At 41.5% G+C, this 20,038-nt stretch overlaps 1 protein-coding gene across 1 annotated transcript in view; it reads left to right on the plus strand.

Moving 5' to 3' along the window:
- The first annotated feature begins 620 nt into the window (after positions 1 to 620).
- The window catches only part of COL4A3 (collagen type IV alpha 3 chain), a 155,351-nt gene continuing 135,933 nt past the window's right edge, over positions 621 to 20,038 (plus strand). Inside the window, exon 1 of the mRNA XM_052664371.1 lies at positions 621 to 707. Coding sequence (XP_052520331.1) covers positions 621 to 707 — 87 coding nt within the window. The remainder of the gene's footprint in view (positions 708 to 20,038) is intronic.

Raw genomic sequence — 20,038 nt, forward strand, 5'->3', positions numbered from 1 at the left:
CGTTCACCGCGCTCTCACCGCCGCTGCGTCCGGCGGCGGCCGGATGGAGGCGGGTTGAGAAGGGGAAAGTGGCTAGAGGGCACCGCCGGGGAGCCGGGAGCCAGCGGGGCCACCCGAGTGCCCACCCCGGCGCGCCTCCCGCTTAATCTGTGGCAGGGCCGCTGGCCACTCCCTCCACCCTGTTCGGCCACCTCCCCATCGCACACCCCCCAGTTCCCCACCTCCGACTCGCCACCTCTTACCCCGACTCGCACCCCTTTGCCCCGCCGCGACTCCTGAACCTCGGGCGCATCACCTCCTGCACCCCTTACCCTGGCCCCGCGGGCACCTGCCCCGCAGGCGCGCAGCCTTTTCTCGCCTCCCGCGCGCGCTGCCCGGGGCTGAGGGACGTCGCCTGGAGAGTTGGAGGGGAGGGGAGGGGGGACGAGGGCGGGACCTGAGCCACTTCTTCCCTCCCTGGAAGCCTCGGTGGGGAGGCTGAGCCCTACAAAACCCGCCCCGGGCGGGCTGGCCAGGCGAGCTTCACCGTCGGGCTCCCAAAGCGCGCCGCGCCGGGGACGAGGGGGCCCGAGAGCCTGCGGGTCCCTGGACCACGCCGGGGCTCTGAGCGGTCGCCCACCATGCGCCCGAGGACCGCGCCGAGGCCACCGGCGCTGCTGCTGCCGCTCCTGCTGGTGCTCCTGGTGGCGGCGCCCACGGAGGGCAAGGTGAGTACCCGGGGGAGGGGCGGGGGACGCGCGACCCCCACCCCGCTTCCCCTGGCAGCCTGCCTCGTCCGCGGGGAGCGCTGGCCTTGAACCTCCGCTGGTAGGTGCGGTGACAGTGGGCTTCAGGCAGACCCCTGGTAGGAGCAAGCGAGGATGCCCCGGGACAGGTGGAATGCGCGGGGTTGGAGGAAGAGGCGAGGGAGGGAGGCTTGTTTCTGGTTCCCTAGCGATCAGGGGTGGGAGCTAGCCCTCCAGAGGGAGGGAGAGAGGGAGGCAGGTAGACAGATGGATGAATAGATGGACAGAAATGCAGGCAGGTAGAGAGAGAAAGAAGTGGGTGGATAGATAATCGCCAGGAATGAGCGCTTGAGAGCACCGGATGTAGAGACACGCGAGGTCACCCTGGTGAATCAGAGCAGGCAGCATGGCCTGGCAGAGAGGACAGAGGGCTGGAGTCCCAGCCCTGCCGCTTCATAAATGTCATCTCACACCGAACTCTGACCCCTCCTCTTCCTCCTTATCAATACTTGCCCTCCGGGGTTCCATCAATTTTGTTGAGAAAAGCAAATACATCACTGAACAGTTAGTACAGAACTCATGTTAGGATAAATCAAGCAATCTGTCTCGGTGATTTCTGTTCGAAATGTGAGAGATCCTGAATTCATTTAAATCCCCCTGCATATTTCTTGTTATCTGAGAAGATACATTTTTTGTTCTCAAAACTGTTAGGACTCCTGGAGTAGACTTACTCTATTTTAACTGGCGGAAGTGCAATGTAACTTTTCAGATGCTTTCTGTGACTTCTATTTTTGTAAGTTTTAAGAACTTAATTTGGGATGACAATGCAGTATAAATTTCATTTCCCAGGATGATCAGAATTTTTTTTTTTTTACAAATTTCATGGTTAAGATTGTGATTGGAAATTAATCATCACATAAGTATGTGTTACATGAAAAGAGTCTTCCAACCTACAGTCAAAAGTAATCAAGCATTTTCCTTTCAAATTAAACTTTATGACATTGCAGGTGAAGCTAAAACCCTCTTTATCACCTCCATACCTCCCCCCACCCCTATCTGAAGAAAGGTATCCACTCTCACCACTTTGGGTTTCTTTTCAGATATTTTTCTGTGCATGCGCATATGCATGTATAGACCCACAGACAATATGTCTTGTATGTATTTTTAACGTAACTGATACCATGTACCTATGCTGTATATATACTTTTGCCTTCTACAGGTCTATCTATGCCAGTATTTAAGACAGATCTACCTCTTTTTCTTTTTGAATTGTTGCAGTTTTCCACAATGTGAATATGCCAAGTTTAACAGCCATTTCCCTATCAATGAACATTTAGGCTTTTTAGTGTTTTGTACTCTAAAGGATATTGTAATCCATGTAATCTCTTCATGAAGTTGGTTTTAATAAAAATGTGCTTTACCTAGACTAAGGATGACCAACCCAGGTAACTCAGTACTTCTGAACATGATGGATAGAATTCAATCTAAGTCAGTATAGAATGTCTGCCAGCATTAATCCAGAAACAAATACAAGTGAAAAAAAAAAAAAGCTGAAGTATCTGTATGTGTGTGTGAGAAGGGCTGGGTTTGCACATTCTTCTAGAGTCCAAAGAAGAGGGGAGATGAGGGACAGGTGGAGAAAGAGGGGAGATATTACCAACGAGTAAAAACCAGTCTGAAAAAAGGATGCTCTGTGATCATACCACCTCTACTTATACCAATTTTCAATTATACTGTCATATTCCTTTACTGTTTTTTACATAAGAAATTTTCTGTCTTACCTTTGGCCAAATCTTGGAGGCTACCTGCTGTTGCAATGAATCCATTTGTATTATTTGTATCATTTGAAGTGAGCCTCTGTTAAAACTTTGCTGAGTTACACAGTGTCATTAGAAAGCATGAAATGTGCCCTCATCACATAGAAAAAAAGAAATCACAGAAAATTAACTGATAGCTGGTTTGCACAGTGCCAGCATGGCTCCCTCCCAACGGTAACTCTGATGTTGGGCAAGGCTCTTGACTTCTCCGAGCCTCATTCTTTTCATCTATAACTTGAGGGAGTTGAAACCCTTCATGAGGTCAGCAGGTGAGGTTTAACTGAGTGAGGCTTTGCGGGGAAGAGGGGCACTCTTCAGGGCCAACTAATTGTTGGCATTCTAGAATTCAGAATTAGTAATACCAGAATCCACCTTTTTGAGAAAAGAAGCTGGGAGTCTAGTTTCCGTTAGAAATCTCTTAAATTCTAAATATTAGCAAAGAAGTTAAAACTTTACAGAAGAAACAAACTGTAAGTTGAGAGCCCGATGCAGTCTTTGGGCTTTCCTATTTGTCATCTTTGGCCACATAGTTACGGGCGTATTTTGCTCTAGAGTCCTCTGATTTCATGTTAGCATTTCTCAAAACAAAGAAATAGCGCTGTTCACCCTCTATTCGGAGTTCAGGCGGGGGGAACTGTCCACCCACACAATTTGTTCTGAAGGACCCTGAGTAAAATCCTGCTGCTGTATTGCTGAAGGCATCCAGTTCCAGGCCTGACTATTCAGTACATGCCCAGTTTTCATAGCTGTTCCCAGGCCCAACTCGAAACTGGGAGGCACTCTGCCACTGCCACCGGCGGCAGGTCTGGGAGAAGCGCAGAGAAAGTGCCTTCTCTGATTATCTGGGGCAGGTGAGATTCGTGGTTTGAGACATCATGGTTTATCCTTCCTGTCTTTGCCTTAAAATTCCAGTCAGGGCAGGAACATGGCCAGCAAATATCAAGAACCGAATAACAGCTGTGTTTAGGGAGGGTGCTTCTCAACTGATTTGGTTTTTAAATTTAAAAACAAAAATTAAGTTGAATTAAGAAACATTTCAAACAAACAAAAAGCCATGTAACAGACTCCAGTTTATCCGTCTCTGAGATTAAGCTAGTATTAAGTTTGGACCTGTTTGTTCTCACATCTTCCCCTTTAGGAAAAGAATAAGTAAATACAAAAAGTCCTACATTCATTTTTTGCCTCCTCTTCCAATGCATGGTTTTATATTTATGCACCATGGATGCGTGTGTGTGTGTCAGTTACCATAAAAAATAAATGCTATTATTGTATGGTCCTTCAAGTGTAGTAAATGATTTCACATGATACATACCTATTAGAGCTTGCTTGTGTCAGTCAGCAGGATATTTCTGGATTTCATTCACGTTGATACATAGAGATGTGATTTGTTTACATACATATAAATGTAATAGCTGCCGCATATGTAATAGCTGCCACATAGTATCCAGTTACATAAATAAAATACAATTTATTTTTCCATCTGCCCAAACAGTAAGTTTGTGTCTTTGCTCTCATCTTACAGAACTGAAATTTACAGCTTTGTATATGTACCATTGTGACAACCAGATGGTGAACTGCTAGGGGTAATTTAAAGAGGGTTATCAGGGAAAACATATTTTAACTTGTGTTAGGGATTGTTGGAGAAGGCAATGGCACCCCAGTCCAGTACTCTTGCCTGGAAAATCCCATGGATGGAGGAGCCTGGTGGGCTGCAGTCCATGGGGTCGCTAAGAGTCGGACACAACTGAGCGACTTCACTTTCACTTTTCACTTTCATGCATTGGAGAAAGAAATGGCAACCCACTCCAGTGTTCTTGGCTGGAGAATCCCAGGGACAGGGGAGCCTGGCTGGCTGCCGTCTATGGGGTCACACAGAGTCAGACACGGCTGAAGCGACTTAGCAGAAATTGACTCCAACAACTTGCCAGAATACCAGTTTTCCTATATCCTCAGCAAAACTTGGTGTACTGAGATGTTCAGTTCAGTTCAGTTGCTCAGTCGTGTCCAACTCTGCAACCCCATGAATCGCAGCACGCCAGGCCTCCCCGTCCATGACCAACTCCCAGAGTTCACTCAGACTGGCGTCCATCGGGTCTAATGGATGTGAAATCGGATCCTGTTTTGACTAGTGAGTTTAGGAACCTTAGCATTTTTTGATTGACAGTCTATAATTCTCTCCGAGTGAATTGCATAAATAGCTCTTTGCCTATTTATCTTTTGTGACCTTGGCCTTTTTGTTGCTATTTAATTAGAAGTTGTTTATATTTGGAAGCTGAATTAATTCTGCTATTTAAATGTGCAGAAAATACTTCATTCCAGGTTTTGGCTTACCTTTTCATTTAGTTCAGTTCAGTTCAGTTCAGTTGCTCAGTCGTGTCTGACTCTTTGCAACTCCCTGAATCACAGCACACCAGGCTTCCCTGTCCATCACCAACTCCCGGAGTTCACTCAGATTCATGTCCATCGAGTCAGTGATGCCATACAGCCATCTCATCCTCTGTTGTCCTCTTCTCCTCCTGCCCCCAATCCCTCCCAGCATCAAAGTCTTTTCCAATGAGTCAACTCTTCGCATGAGGTGGCCAGAGTACTGGAGTTTCAGCTTTAGCATCATTCCTTCCAAGGAAATCCCAGGGCTGATCTCCTTCAGAATGGACTGGTTGGATCTCCTGGCAGTCCAAGGGACTCTATTGGTGCCTTAATGTATAATTTTTCTTTTCACTATAATCTCAAACGTACCCATGTTTTCCTTGGTTTCATTGATTTTGTGTTTTGCATCTTGTTGAGATCTTTTCCTTCCCCAGGATTATATAAATGTTCTCCTATGTTAAAAAAATGATAGTTTAATTCTTTTGCATTTAAGACTCAATCTTTGAATTGTTTTCTACTTCTGGGATTATAATCTTATCTTTCTCCATATAGAAAAAGAATTGTCCCAATATTATTTATTAAAGGTTCACCCTTTTCCTCACTGTTTTGCTTTGTTACATCTGCAAACATGTGTCCCAAGCACACATTAATATTTGATCTGTTTGAATTCTCACATGGGTCTGTTTATTCAGGGCTTTAATTTCTCACAATGTTTTAGAGTTTTCTGGGTTTTTTTAATTCCTAAGTATTTGACATTCTTAGTGTTATTATAAATAATATATTCTTTTAAAAAATTTATAGTCTAATATAAGTTTATAAAAAAGTACTTGAATTTTATATTTTGACTTTGATCGAGCAACTTTGAATAGTCCAAATGCATTTAAGACTAAAAAGTTTCCCCTAAACACTGTTTCAGCTGTATCATACAAGTTTTGATAAAAACTACTCTAATATCATTAAGTTCAAAATCTTTTCCAATTTTTTCTTTGTCTTATAGGTTATTTAAATGTTTATTTCTTAATTTTGAAACAGGAAAATTTTCTAGTTTTTTTTATTGAATTGTGGTAGAGATGATATTCTGACTTCAACTTTTTCTGTATTTCATCACTAGATCAAGATTTTTTTATTGTGTTATTGAAACTGTGACATGTGTGCATACATGGGATTTTTTTGTATGTCCTGTATTTAACCTGAGATTATCTATTTTCCATCATCTTAAACATTCTCAGATTTTTAAAAATATTTTTAATTTATTTTTTTAACTTTTCATTTTGTTTTTGGGTACAGTCAATTAATATTGTGATAGTTTCAGGTGAACAGCAAAGGGACTCAGCCATACATCCACATGTATCCATTTTCCCCGCAAGCGCCCCTCCCATCCAGGCTGCCATATAACACTGAGCAGAGTTCCCTGTGCTGCACAGTAGGGTATCCATTTAACGTAACAGTGTGTGCATGTCCATTCCAAATGCCCGAACTATCCCTTCCCCTTGGCAACTGTAAGTTCATTCTCTAAGTCTGTGAATCTCTTCTGTTCTGTAAGTTCATTTGTACCATATCTTTTTGGATTCCGCATATAAGGGACACCATAGGATATTTCTCCTCTGTCAGACGTTTATTTTTTATATTTCTCTTCCCCACTCTCTACTCCTGGCATTTTCAGGAGCCAAGCTCAGCCTTCTCATTTTTCCTCCAATTCTCCTGACTTCTTATGTCAGATATCTTTCCTGTGCAACTGAGCTTCTCCTGGCACTTCCTCCCTGAGAGGCCAGTTTGGCCATGGGCTTCACACAGGCACGGCCTCATATGACTTGAGACTCCCCCATGGCTTTCTGTTGCACCCTAAAAGTGCAGGCCGTTAACACCTGTGGGGCAAAGCTCTGACCAGTGGAAGGTGGGAACCACTGGATAAACTCTTCTCTTTTCCCCACAGAAGAAGGGTCTTGAACTGCAGAGGTTCTCACAGACTCTCCAGGAGACCCCCTCATCAGTTGTCTTTGAGACCAAATTGTAACATACTGAGCTTTTCTTTTTTTCTGGAAGAAATATATTTATCATTTATAACAGATATTTATGATTTAAACCATGTGATTATATATACTACAAATGAAGGCTAGCTCGGGTCCTTTCCTAGTAACAAGCTTCCAGAAACCTCGACAATATCTTCAGTATAAACCAGTGCAGGTAGAATATTGATCAGAAAACCCTAAGCTGGATGTCACTTCCGGGTTTAAATGAAACCTGGATAATTCTCATAGGCCCCAGTAAAAAGACTAGGAAAACCTAAGGCTTCTTGATAATAACTTTTACTCACTTTCACTTTTCACTTTCATGCATTGGAGAAGGAAATGGCAACCCACTCTAATGTTCTTGCCTGGAGAATCCCAGGGACGGGGAAGCCTGGTGGGCTGCCGTCTATGGGGTCACACAGAGTCGGACACGACTGAAGTGACTCAGCAGCAGCAACAAAGGAGAGTGAACCCAAGAAATCACAGTGGCTGCCTTTCTTATGGGCTTCCCAGATGGCGCTAGTGGTCAAGAACCCGCTTGTCAGTGAGGAGGCATAAGGGATGTGGGTTTGCTTCTTGGGTTGGAAAGATCCCCTGGAGGAGAGAATGGCAACCCACTGCAGTATTCTTGCCTGGAGAATTCCATGGACAGAGGAGCCTGGTGGGCTACAGTCCATGGGGTCACAAAGAGTCATGACCCACCTCATTTCAAGTCCCTACACACAGGGACTGTGACCTTGAAGAATGTGTCCCTGTTGCATTTCCATACCCCTCAACATTGAAAGTTGTCAACAACTTAAATGCTCAAGACAGTCTCTCTGGTGTCCATCAAGGGCTCAGTAACTGCTCACTCTCATCATTACAGTCATCACAATCATTACTGTTGCTCACACACTGGACTTTTGTTTCTCAGGCTGTTCCCCAACCTGCTATATCCTGTGACATGCTCCCATCCATCTTTCAATGTTTAATTTTCTCTGCTACTGTTTGTAATGTCCAGGAGATTTTCAACCTACTGTAATTTTCCATAATGAAAAAGAACTCTGGAACTATTCAGCAAGGGTTATAACCCCAAATCTATTAATTCCCAGTTTTTTAAAACTTTCTTAGTTTCCTCATCTTAAAATGGAAGTAAGAGATCTACCTCAGGATTTTATGAGGATTAAATGATTTAACACATACAACACACACTTTACCATGCCTGTCACAGTAATCATCCAGTAAAACATGAAGTGTGATTATTTTTATTCACTAAATGTTACTTTCAATGACTATTCTTATTTCTAGATGTTCTTTTGGAGTCTAAGTCTGTCTAGGGTTTTCTGATTTGTTGAGGTTATTTTTCGGCCTTTTTTGTAGGGATTTTTTCCTCCTTTTTATACCTTTTCCTCCTTTTTATACCTTCATTTTGCACTTATTTGTATTATCCTCCTGATTCTTTTTGTATGATTTCAAGATTTGGGAGTGTATCTTATTTCTTCAGTCTGTTGACTGACTCGCACTCATGGAGGGACTCTGGAAATGAGAGAATTGGGGAAAATAAGCCTCCTCTGTCATCACAGCTTGCACCCTCACCCACTCATTGCTCCCACACTGGAGCTGTCCTGCCCTGGGAGAAAAAAAAGAGCAAAGTAGTTCGAAGGCTCCCAGGGGGATTTTCCCACTTGGACAGACTTATGTAATAACAATAATGGTTTGGGGGAAGGGGGATGGGTGTACCAAGTATGTTTCCTTTCCTGTCCTCAAGGTCACCCCCCTCAAGACCTCTCCTACTGCCCACTTCCTCCAAACATAAAGTGTTTTAAAAATTTATTTATTTTTAATTAGAGGATAATTGCTTTACAATGTGTTGATTTCTGCCATACATCAACATGAATCAGTCATAGATATACATGCTAAATCTGAAACTCCAGTACTTTGGCCACCTCATGCGAAGAGTTGACTCAGTGGAAAAGACTCTGATGCTGGGAGGGATTGGGGGCAGGAGGAGAAGAGGACGACAGAGGATAAGATGGCTGGATGGCATCACTGACTCGATGGACGTGGGTCTAAGTGAACTCTGGGAGTTGGTGATGGACAGGGAGGCCTGGCGTGCTGCGATTTATGGGGTCACAAAGAGTCAGACACAACTGTGCGACTGAACTGAACTGAACTGATCCCTCTTGAACCTCCCTCCCACTTAACCACCCCTCTCCGTTGTTCCAGAGCACTAGGTTGAGCTCCTGTCTAGACTTACATTTGATGACCGGGACAAGGTCAAGGCCACACAGCAAAGCCACCAGCTTCATCTCTCTGAACAGACTAAGGGTCTTGCTCCTTCAGTGTTTCTGTGGGGTTACAGTCCTTGGTTGGTATCCAAACACGGTCTAGGGAAATAGTCTGAATTAAATGCAATTTGTCATTGTATTTCCCTTATCATTGTTACTGTGTTACTCAGAACACAGTAATAACTGCCCAGTGTTACCTGTACCTAAGGTTAACTTTGTTAAATACTGCAATTGATTAAGACCCCCAAACCTATATATGTTTGAGTCTGACAGCTGGGCTGTCTGTTCTATACACATCCTGTGGTCCTTCATCCTTGTGCAGTTAACCACCCTCATGTTGTGACCTTCAGTCAAAAAGCAGCCATCCATCGCTTCTCAGCCTTTTGGCTAAGATCAAGTGTAAAAAGCAGCCATCCACAAGTCATAGATTTTTCTAGATCAGTAAAAAAACTTTGTTCTACAAAGTTTATATCCAGCCTCAGCCTAAACTTTGTAATCATAACAGATTTTCACCATAGGTCATTTATTTCACCTCTGTTTTCAGTTTAAGAAAATAAGGAAACCAAAATTGTATCAACTTCTTAGCAGGATAGACAAGTTCCACATTAGCCCTCCTACCATGGCCTTGAGCTTAACCTCTCTGAGCTGTCTTCATCTCTAACAATCTGATAAGAAAGCATCTTACTCCAAGTTCTACATCATCTCACAAGATCTAATCACTGGCTCTGGTCTTCTCTAAACACCCACCCAGGCATGTTCTCATTCCTCCTGGGGTTCTTCTGGTAACCCTCAATTAAGACTTCTGACTTCAAGTATGTTTTCTTAGCCAAAACTGAATTAAATTATATCAGCTTTATATGTAATGTAAGTTTTTTTCATTTGCATTGCTTTTGTAAGTTAGATAAATAAATATCTATGTTCACGCCATCCTAGGAGTGGAGCCATAACTAGCAGTCATATATATAATTTAAAATTTTCCAGTAGCTACATTAAAAAAGAAAAAAACAGAAGAAATTCATTTTGATCTATTTTATTTATTCTAATATATCCATAACTGTATCATCACAACATGTAATCACTATTATAAACATTGAGAGATATGTGTCTTCTTTTCATATTAAGCTTTCAAAATCTGCTGTCCGTTTTGCACTTCTAGAACCTTCCAATTCAACTAACTGCATTTCAGGTGTCTATGACTTCCCTGGTGGCTCAGATGGTAAAGCATCTGTCTACAATGTGGGAGACCTGGGTTCGAGCCCTGGGTTGGGAAGATCCCCTGGAGAAGGAAATGGCAACCCGCTCCAGTACTATTGCCTGGAAAATCCCACAGACAAAGGAGCCTGGTAGGCTGCAATCTATGGGGTCACAAAGAGTTGGACATGACTTCACTTTCACTTTCACTTTCATAGTCATGTGTGGCCATCATTCTAGATAGCAGAAATCTAGGTAAATTACATCCAGATATGAGAAAGAGTTACAGTCCATAAGCATTTATCTCTGGACAGAATACATTTGCTTTGATTATTTGCCATAAGAAATAAACATGTGGCCAAATAATAAACATCAATTAAAGACAGTAAATCAGCATGGGTTGTGTCTAAATACCCATACAAATTTTTTTCCAGAAAAGTAAGATAGTTGGCCTTGGCTACAATGTTTAAAACTGTGCAGATTACCATTTGTACAAGTTTAATTATATCACAATTATATTGCTCCATTATCAAAATATGAGTAAGTTATACACACACAAAAATTGAAGACACATCACAGAAACAGCAAACACTTGGCAAAAGAAATGGAGAAAATTATGAATGTATTGAAAACCAACATGCTATACCTTACCTTTCATCTTAAACTATAGCCTGTGTGCTCAGTCCTGTCTGACTCTTTGCAACCCCAACAGAATGTAGCCCACCAGGTTCCTCTGTCCATGAGATTATCAAGGCAAGAATACTGGAGTGGTTTGCCATTTCCTCCTCCAGGAGATCCTTCTGACCCAGGGACTGAACCCTGCATTTGCATTGGCAGGCGAGTTCTTTACCACTGAGCTACCTGGGAAGGCAAACTACAGACTAAATTATCACTAAAGTTCAGCCAGGTAACAAGGTTAGTGTCAGCCTGAACAAGTTGCTTCCAAAAAGGTCTCTAGTTATCTTACCTGAAAATGATGCTAGTATCATTAGTGCTCAATACAGTACTTGATACAAAGTAATACCCAGCTTTTATATTCTAGCCACAGTTATTTTATTATCTTTAATAAAAGCAGGAAAGAGAATAGGACAGAGACATGGGCATGTGGCGAGGTGCTGGGGATAAACCAAACAGCCTGAATCCCTAACCATGATGGATTTGGGGTTCTAGTGGAGCAGAAGAGAGAGATAGGAACTCAATAAACAAATGTGCAACTATGGATTTTGGTACCTGCTGGAAGAGAATGGGATGTGGTGATGGAGAAGAAGCTCTATCTTAGCCCACCTTTCTTAGAAAACAGCATACAGGATAAGGCCTAAGAAACCAGCATGGAGATAGCCTTGGGAAGCACTGAGGAATATGGCCCAGGACTTCTAGACCGTGGAGGGAGGCAAGACACGTTCAATCTTTGGGCTCCTGTGTTGAAAAAGCATAAAACTAAGACCAACATAACTTTTTTTTAAAGGGATGAGGGAAGAAAAGAGCTGAGTTTATTTACTCACCACCAAGGGAACACGTGCCCCTGAAGGAATATGCTGAGTATTTTGTTAGAGGTGGGAGGAAGGATGGGGAACAGGGAGGCAGGGGACCCCAGAGAAGGACAACTCATGGTGGTCCTGCTAATAAGGATGGAAAGCTGCTCACTGAACAGGGTGGGATAAATCCACAGGTCTATATGTAGCTGATCGTGGTATGATTTTAAGGTCTGCACTTAACAAATCAGTATTTTAACAAAAAAAGGTATGATGCTGTGTTTATGCTATTCACAAGATAGTTGTCACATTAGTAATGGATGAGTAACAAATTCACAGTGCAGCTTGGTAATGGGCCCACATATAAAGCGGTGTGATGAAAACCTTCTTTTGCTAACTGTCTCTTCTCAGCCTCAAAGAAATGGATCTGGGTTTGCCCCATGTGGCTGTGAAGAGGTGAAGCTGAGCCAAAGAGATCTTGTCCCAGGTGATGTAGGCCCAGGCCAGGGAAGGCTCTAAACCAGGGAAGGATGAAATCCACTTAAGGACTGGAGACCTCCTCACTCCAAACCCAGTAGCACGAACCTCTCTTGGGTGCAGGTCTGGGAGACAGAATGTCATGTCAGGCTCCACTCCAGGCCTCCCCAACTGGAATCTGCAGTTAACATATTCAAAGGATTCCTGGGTGTATTATTGTCCGAGAACTTCATTGGCTTGATAAGGGCACTGGAGGGTCCTTCAAACTGTGATTGGCCCTGGAGTATTTCAGAAGGACAGTGACATGATCCCAATTTTAAAGATCCATGTGGCTGATCCCCGGGGAATGTTGACTGCTCTCTCCCTGGGAACCCAGCCTAGGTGAAGAAGTAACCAAGTTACTTCTGGTGCAGGAACCAAGTCTTGGTGGTGCCTTCTCTTTGGATTCTGGTGCCTTGGAAATCAGGAGGAAAGGAAGGGAAGAGAACCAGTCTAGACCAGTAGAGCAGGTGTGCAGTCTGTCTTAATTGATTCAGTGAGGTTAATTTGATAATTATTTATGTACAAACAGAGGAAGGTTAAAAATCCAGTTCATGAAAAAAAAACACCTAGTCCATGGTGTACTGCTCTGTACACACAAGGTCAGACTATCAAAAAATATTTCCTTTGAAGGAAGTCCACAAAAGATGGGATATATGTACATGTATAGCTGATTCACTTTGCTCCATAGTAGATTCTAACACAACATTGTAAAGGAACTATATTCCAATAAAAACATTTTCAACAAGATACAACAAACTTTAAAAGAAAAATATCTCCATAAATCTTGGTAGGTATTACATATGTATGTGTATATATGCGTAAATATATACAGAAATATATTTAAAGAATATTTTATAGTCTCAGAATTTTGATGTTGATTGTTATAGGAAGATGCTGCTAAGTCACTTCAGTCGTGTCTGATTCTGTGTGACCCCATAGACGGCAGCCCACCAGGCTCCCCCATTCCTGGAATCCTCCAGGCAAGAACACTGGAGTGGGTTGCCATTTCCTTCTCCAATGCATGAAAGTGAAAAGTAAAAGGGAAGTCACTCAGTCGTGTCTGACTCTTTGCAACCCCATGGACTGCAGCCCACCAGGCTCCTCTGTCCATGGGATTTTCCAGGCAAGAGTACTGGAGTGGGGTGCCATCGCCTTCTCCGGTTATACGAAGATAATGACCCCCAAAAGTATAATTTTCGGAACTATTTAAAAATGTAACCATATAAGAATATTTTCTTTTTCTGACAGTAGTTTTAGCGTAAGTTAGGAATTTTCCATTTTTAATCTTTAAGATTGATGTTTGTTAATTAGATTGTCTCTCCGAATTCATTTCTTAGAGAAGTGATCCCAATGTTTAAAAATAAGTTCAAGTGTATTTAGAAACCTTGGGAGGTTTGTCATTATGTAGACAAAACAGTCAAGTCATTGGATTTATTTTCCCACCGAGATATTTTGTTGTTGTATGAACTTTTCAAGCAAAGGTTCAACAAGTGGAAAGCTGAGAAATTTGCAATATTATCCTTTTGAGTCAAATGACAAAGTATGTCTGAGCAGAAGCAACAAGGCTAATATTCATTTCTTTGTTTAACCAGATGATAGGATAATTTTATGCTGTTTATTTATGTATGAAATCGGGAAGACTGAAGAGTTTACATGCTGTCTTTAAAAATAAAAGGTTGTATGTGTTGTACAAACTTTGTAAAATGTTTAAAAGTACAAAATGAATTATAAACATAAAAATTATCCATGATGATATTACCCATAGACAATTGCTGTTAACATTCTGGTCAGTTTCCTTCCTGACTTTTATTCTGCTTTTTTTTTTTTTTTCACCTAAGAATAGACTGAAAAAAATTTTCTGGGTCATTAATTTTTCAGAATATTATTTTAAAATATCTACAGAGTGCTTCATTAGAGGTGGTACAATAACTTATTTAACTAATGCCTTTCTACTGAATATTTTGGTTATTTCCAATTGTTTAGAAATACTACTACAATGGAACTCCTTGAAGAGAAACGTTCATTAAACTTACACTTTAAATGATTTTGTGTGTAGATACTTTCTTATTAGATGTCTGACTTTGTGCTTTTCTGAGAGCCAGATAACAAGGTGATATCATTCCTGATTTACAGGTGAGGATCTGATCCAAGAGTGTTCAGCAAGTTAGTGGAGGGAGTGGATTTAGAACTGGGAGTTAGTGCTCTTCAATAGGGCTCTTTCCTACCAGAAGCATCACAGATAATGGAAAGAGTATCAGATGGCACTTCATCCATTATTTAGATAACTAAGTACTGTTTAAGCTAAAATTGATTTTTAAATGCTTCAGTTATCAAAAATGAATAATTCCCAACACTGCTCTTTTTACAATCACAACACTAATGAAATACCTTTATTTACTTATTTATCTTGCCAGTCTAGAAAGAATTTAACTTATTTCCATGTCGCTTCCCCTACTGGACTCCTTGAAGACAGATGTTATGTCTTACCTATCTTTGTGATTCCAGCTCTTGACATCATATTTGGTGTTACTGATCCTCAATGAATATTTGTAGAATTAAATGTACATTTTATTAAACACTAAAACAAAAAGGTCAATAAAGAATTAACAGGCTGATTCATGTTGATGTATGGCAGAAAGCAACACAATATTGTAAAACAATTATCCTCCAGTTAAAAATAAATAAATTTTAGAAATAAAACAATCCTACCTATTTGAAAAAAAAGAATGAACATACCTTTTAATCCTTTGGCATAAGAATTAAAATAAAACACTATTTTTCAGATGAAATACTTTTAAAGATTATACTCCATTTATAGATATTATAACATATTAGCTATATTCCCTTATAATATATCCTTATGGCTTATTTATTTTATATATAGTAGTTTGTACCTCTCAATCTCCTCCCCCTAACATGCCCTTCTCTCCTGCCCTCTCCACACTGGTACCACTAGTTCATTCTCTATATCTGTGAATCTGTTTATTTTTAATTATATTCACTTTTTATTTTTCAGATTCCAGGTGTAAGGCATAGCATACAGTATTTTATCTTCCTCTGTCTAACTTATTTCACTAAGCAAATACCCTCCAGGTCCATCCATGTTGTTGCAAATGGCAAAATTTCTTTCTTTTCTATGACTGAGTAGTATTCCATGGGGACTACCCCGGTGGCTCAGGGGTAAAAAGTCTATCTGCAATGCAGGAGATGCAGGTTTGATCCATGGATCGAGATGATCCCCTGGAAGAGGGCATGGCAACCCACTCCAGTATTCTTGCTTTGTGAACCCCATGAACAGAGGAGCCTGGTGGGCTATAGTCCCACCAGGTTGCAAAGAGTCAGACATAACTGAAGTGACTTAGTGCGCGCACACACACACACACACACACACACACACACATGCACGCAGTATTCCATTATGTGTATATATTACATCTTCTTTATTCATTCATCCTTGATGGACGTTTAGATTGTTTCCATATCTTGGTTGTTGTAAATAATGCTGCTGTGAACATTGGGATGCATCTATCTTTTCAAATTAATGTTTTTATTTCCTTCAGCTATTTACCCAGGAGTGAAATGACTGGATCTTATGGTGGATCCATCAGGCTTCTCAGGTGCTGCTAGTGGTAAATAACGTGTCTGCCAATGCAGGAGACATAAGACTTGGGTTTGATCCCTGGGGTGGGAAGACCCCCCTGGAGGTTGGCCGCCCACTCTAGTATTCTTGCCTGGTGAATCCCATGGACAGAGGAGCCTGGCAGGCTACAGTCCATAGGGTTTCAGAGGCAGACACAACTGAAGTGCCTTAGCATGGATGCACATATGGTATTTCTATCAATATTTTTAGTTTTTAGAGGAGCCGCCATACTATTTTCCATAGTGGCTACACCAATTTACATCCCACCAACAGCGTACAAGAGTTCCCTTTTCTCTACATCCCTACCAACATTTGCTCTTTGTGGTTCAAATGAAATATTGAATGCTTCATTCATTAATTCAGCTAATTAGAATAAAATAATGCAAAGATTGGACTTCCCTGGTGGCTCAGATGGTAAAGCGTCTGTCTACAAGGCGGGAGACCTGGGTTCAAGCCCTGGTTTGGGAAGATCCCCTGGAGAAGGAAATGGCAATCCATTCCAGTACTATTGCCTGGAAAAATCCCATGGACAGAGGAGCCTGGCAGGCTGCAGTCTATGGGGTCGCAAAGAGTCAGACACGACTGAGCCACTTGACTTCTTCAATGCAAAGATACAACCAGCATGGCCCATCCTCCATTTATGGAATATGCCACCAAGTGAAGGGTTTTGATAAGTATGCAGACAATAGTAATGAAATTATACATACTGTCACAGGGCAAATATGCAAAAGTGAAATCAGAGCGGGACTGAGAAAGAAGAGAGATTCATAAATGTATGGAACATTGAACATGTAGGCTGTATATTAATCAAATATGCAATGGCAGTGGAGCCAGAAAGTAGTAAGATTTCAGTGACTTAAAAACATAGCTTATCCTCAAAGTAGAGTACCAAAAAAAGATGTGGAATGAGTGTAGTTATATAACCACGTGGAATTACCAGGTGGTATTTTCACCTTCTTCAACCTCTGCCTCAGCTGGAGCTCTTCAGCGTTTGGCAGCAATGTCCTCAAGGTTTATACGCAGGGACTGGATTCTCCTTCATTTGCTCTCTTACGCAAAAGCAGATTCCACAGTCCCTTCCAAAAAGTGATAAAAGCTCAAGAACAATACTATATCTGAAATCTCATGAGATAAGATTCCTTCTGATTGGAGGCCAGACTGTGTGCCCCTGAAGATGCCAGCGCTCTCCGATTGCTGCAGATAAGGCTGGAAAAAACCAAGGGGTTGATTTATCCAGTACCGCATGGGCCTGGGGCTATGCCCACAGCACTAGTCAGAGTGTCTGCTCACTGAGACCTGCTCAGACCTCTTGGAGATGAAGCATTCAGAGTGCATGTGACCAGAACAAGCAGCATCTCCAGACCCTAGGAGGGCAGTCTTGCAGGCAAGGACATCTGAGGCTCCCTGCCAGCCGAGAGAGGCCATGCTGAGCCAGTCAGAACTCTGCACTCTCTGCCAGCAGGAAGACACTGTTGTGACAGTCTGGGGCAAGTCATTTGGATTCTGAGATTCTTCATTTCCTCAATCATAAAAATGTGGTCATAAAACCTCTCTCTCCTATTTCCAGAAATAATACAGTTGAACACATTTTGCACACAGTTAAGCATGCTACAAATGCCAAATAGTATTGAGACAGGAATGAGTTTCAATATCAAGAAAGCTGTAGTCCAAATACATTTCTTATACTCGTTTAATTCTCCTATTATTTTGTGACCTAGTATCTACTTCCTGGAATGTATTAAGGAGTGCCTTGTTTTCAAAACTATTATTCAGTGCATTCTTTGCTGCTGGTATTTTCTAATAACATAGTTTGGAAACCTCAGCAGAAATGGCATCCTCCCGTAGCACTGTCCCCGTCAAAAAAATGAACAGTTTATTGACTTTATACTGTCCCATGCAAATACTGATGCTGCAGTTCAGCCAATGATTTCATGGCTTTGACGGTGACTTTCCAAACACTGCAACTAAAGTACCTGTTAAGTATAGAGATAGTCCTGGGTAACATTTAATACTAATATTCTGTTCTTTCTAATCTTTAAGATATAGGCTCTTTGGCCTGTATTTAAAAGACAAGACATGTAGCCAGCTTTGGCACACTCCCTCCCTCAAATTCTGTTAATATGTAATCTGCAGCAACTGCGTAGAAAGTGTAAATTCATTTTGTGCCCATTCACAGATCATCTTAGGTGCAATGCATTGAGCTAAGGAAACTCTTGGAGTGCTTTCCAACAAAGGATTGATCCTTGAGAAGTTTCATGCTGAAGCTGCTAGAACTCATTATCAGACCTGGCAAAATATTTTTTCTGTGTTGATTTTTTTTTCCCCTAACAATAAAAGTAACATATGCCCATTTGTTCCGACTCTTTGCGACCCCATGGGGTGTAGCCTACCAGGCTCCTCCGTCCGTGGGATTCTCCAGGCAAGAGTACTGGTGTGGGTTGCCATTTCCTTCTCCAGGAGATCTTCCCAACCCAGGGATCGAACCCGGGTCTCCTGCATTGCGGGCAGACACCTTACCATCTGAGCCACTGGGGAACACTCTTGAGATATATAGATAAATATAAAGACAAAGCAAAAAAAAAAAAAAAGTACTCCTAGTATAAGAACCTAGGGGCAGCCAGTGTTAATAATTTGGTATATTTATATAAAAATAAGGCCATACATCATATGCATTATGCATCCCACTTTTTTGATGTTGCATCACATTGTTAATATTTTGTCACATCATTAACCATCTTTAAAAATGAATGCATACACTTCATGGTGGTGTTGTCATTTTTGTTCAGTTGCTTAGTTGTGTCCAACTCTTTGTGACCCCATAGACTGCACCATTCCAGGCTCCCCTGTCATCGAGTTTATATACCATAATTTAAATTTAAATTTTTGATATTATAAACAAAACTATGAAGAATTCTTGCCTGCTTATAATTTTTATAATAAGCTCACAGAATTATTTAGATCAATTGGCATGTTTTTTCTTTCTTTATACCACAAGTTCTACTCATCCAGCAATAGACATTATTTAAATACTAAGCAAGAAGAAAACACAATTATGCCAAATCTTATTATGTAAATATAACTAGAGCTAACATTTTGATATAAATTCTATTTTCCTTTTTAACTTAAACCAAAATATCACTTGGTGTATGATATGAACAGAAGATATAAATTTTTAAAATTTCTCCAAAGTAGCAAATTTTCCCATCATATCTGCAGTGATCTACCCATCCCCCATCGATTTCTAGTGATCTCAGTTCTGCTCCTAAAGTGGATATGTTGAATACAGTCAAGATTTTCTTAGAACTCAGGTCTGAGGATGAGATACACACAAATTAAATATGGTATTTAGCAGTTATTCCCCTTGTTAAAGACCTGGAGTTACCCTAGTGTTGCTGCCAAGTCACTTCAGTCGTGTCCGACTCTGTGTGACCCCATAGATGGCAGCCCACCAGGCTCCCTTGTCCCGGGGATTCTCCAGGCAAGAACACTGGAGTGGGTTGCCATTTCCTTCTCCAATGCATGAAAGTGAAAAGTGAAAGTGAAGTCTCTCAGTCGTGTCCGACTCTTCGCGACCCCATGGACTGCAGCCTACCAGTCTCCCCCATCCATGGGATTTTCCAGGCAAGAGTACTGGAGTGGGGTTCCATTGCCTTCTCCAGCCTAATGTTAGATAGACTTAAAAATTCTCTCCTCATCCAGTCCACCATTTCTTGGAGCCCTGCACCCTTGTCCTCAGCTGTAAATCTAGAATGAGGTTGACTCAAAGATCTGCATTATCCCTTACCACAGAACATCCCATTGGTTTTAGATCATTCCAAGCATTGGAGAGAAGGTGCTATCTCCCAATGTGGCTTAATTTCAATCAGTGAAATTTTTTTCCCCTCTCGATTGTACTCTACCTTCTCTATCTCTTCATGCTTCTCTCATGCATTTCTATGAGCTCCCAGCAGGTAACATTTGAGCTTACAATCTACTGCATTTTATTATTATTATTTTTATTTTAAGTTTCTTGAAGGCCAATCTGGCTAAAA

The sequence above is a fragment of the Budorcas taxicolor genome, chromosome 2 (genome assembly GCF_023091745.1).
Source record: "Budorcas taxicolor isolate Tak-1 chromosome 2, Takin1.1, whole genome shotgun sequence".
NCBI classification, from domain to species: Eukaryota; Metazoa; Chordata; class Mammalia; order Artiodactyla; family Bovidae; genus Budorcas; species Budorcas taxicolor.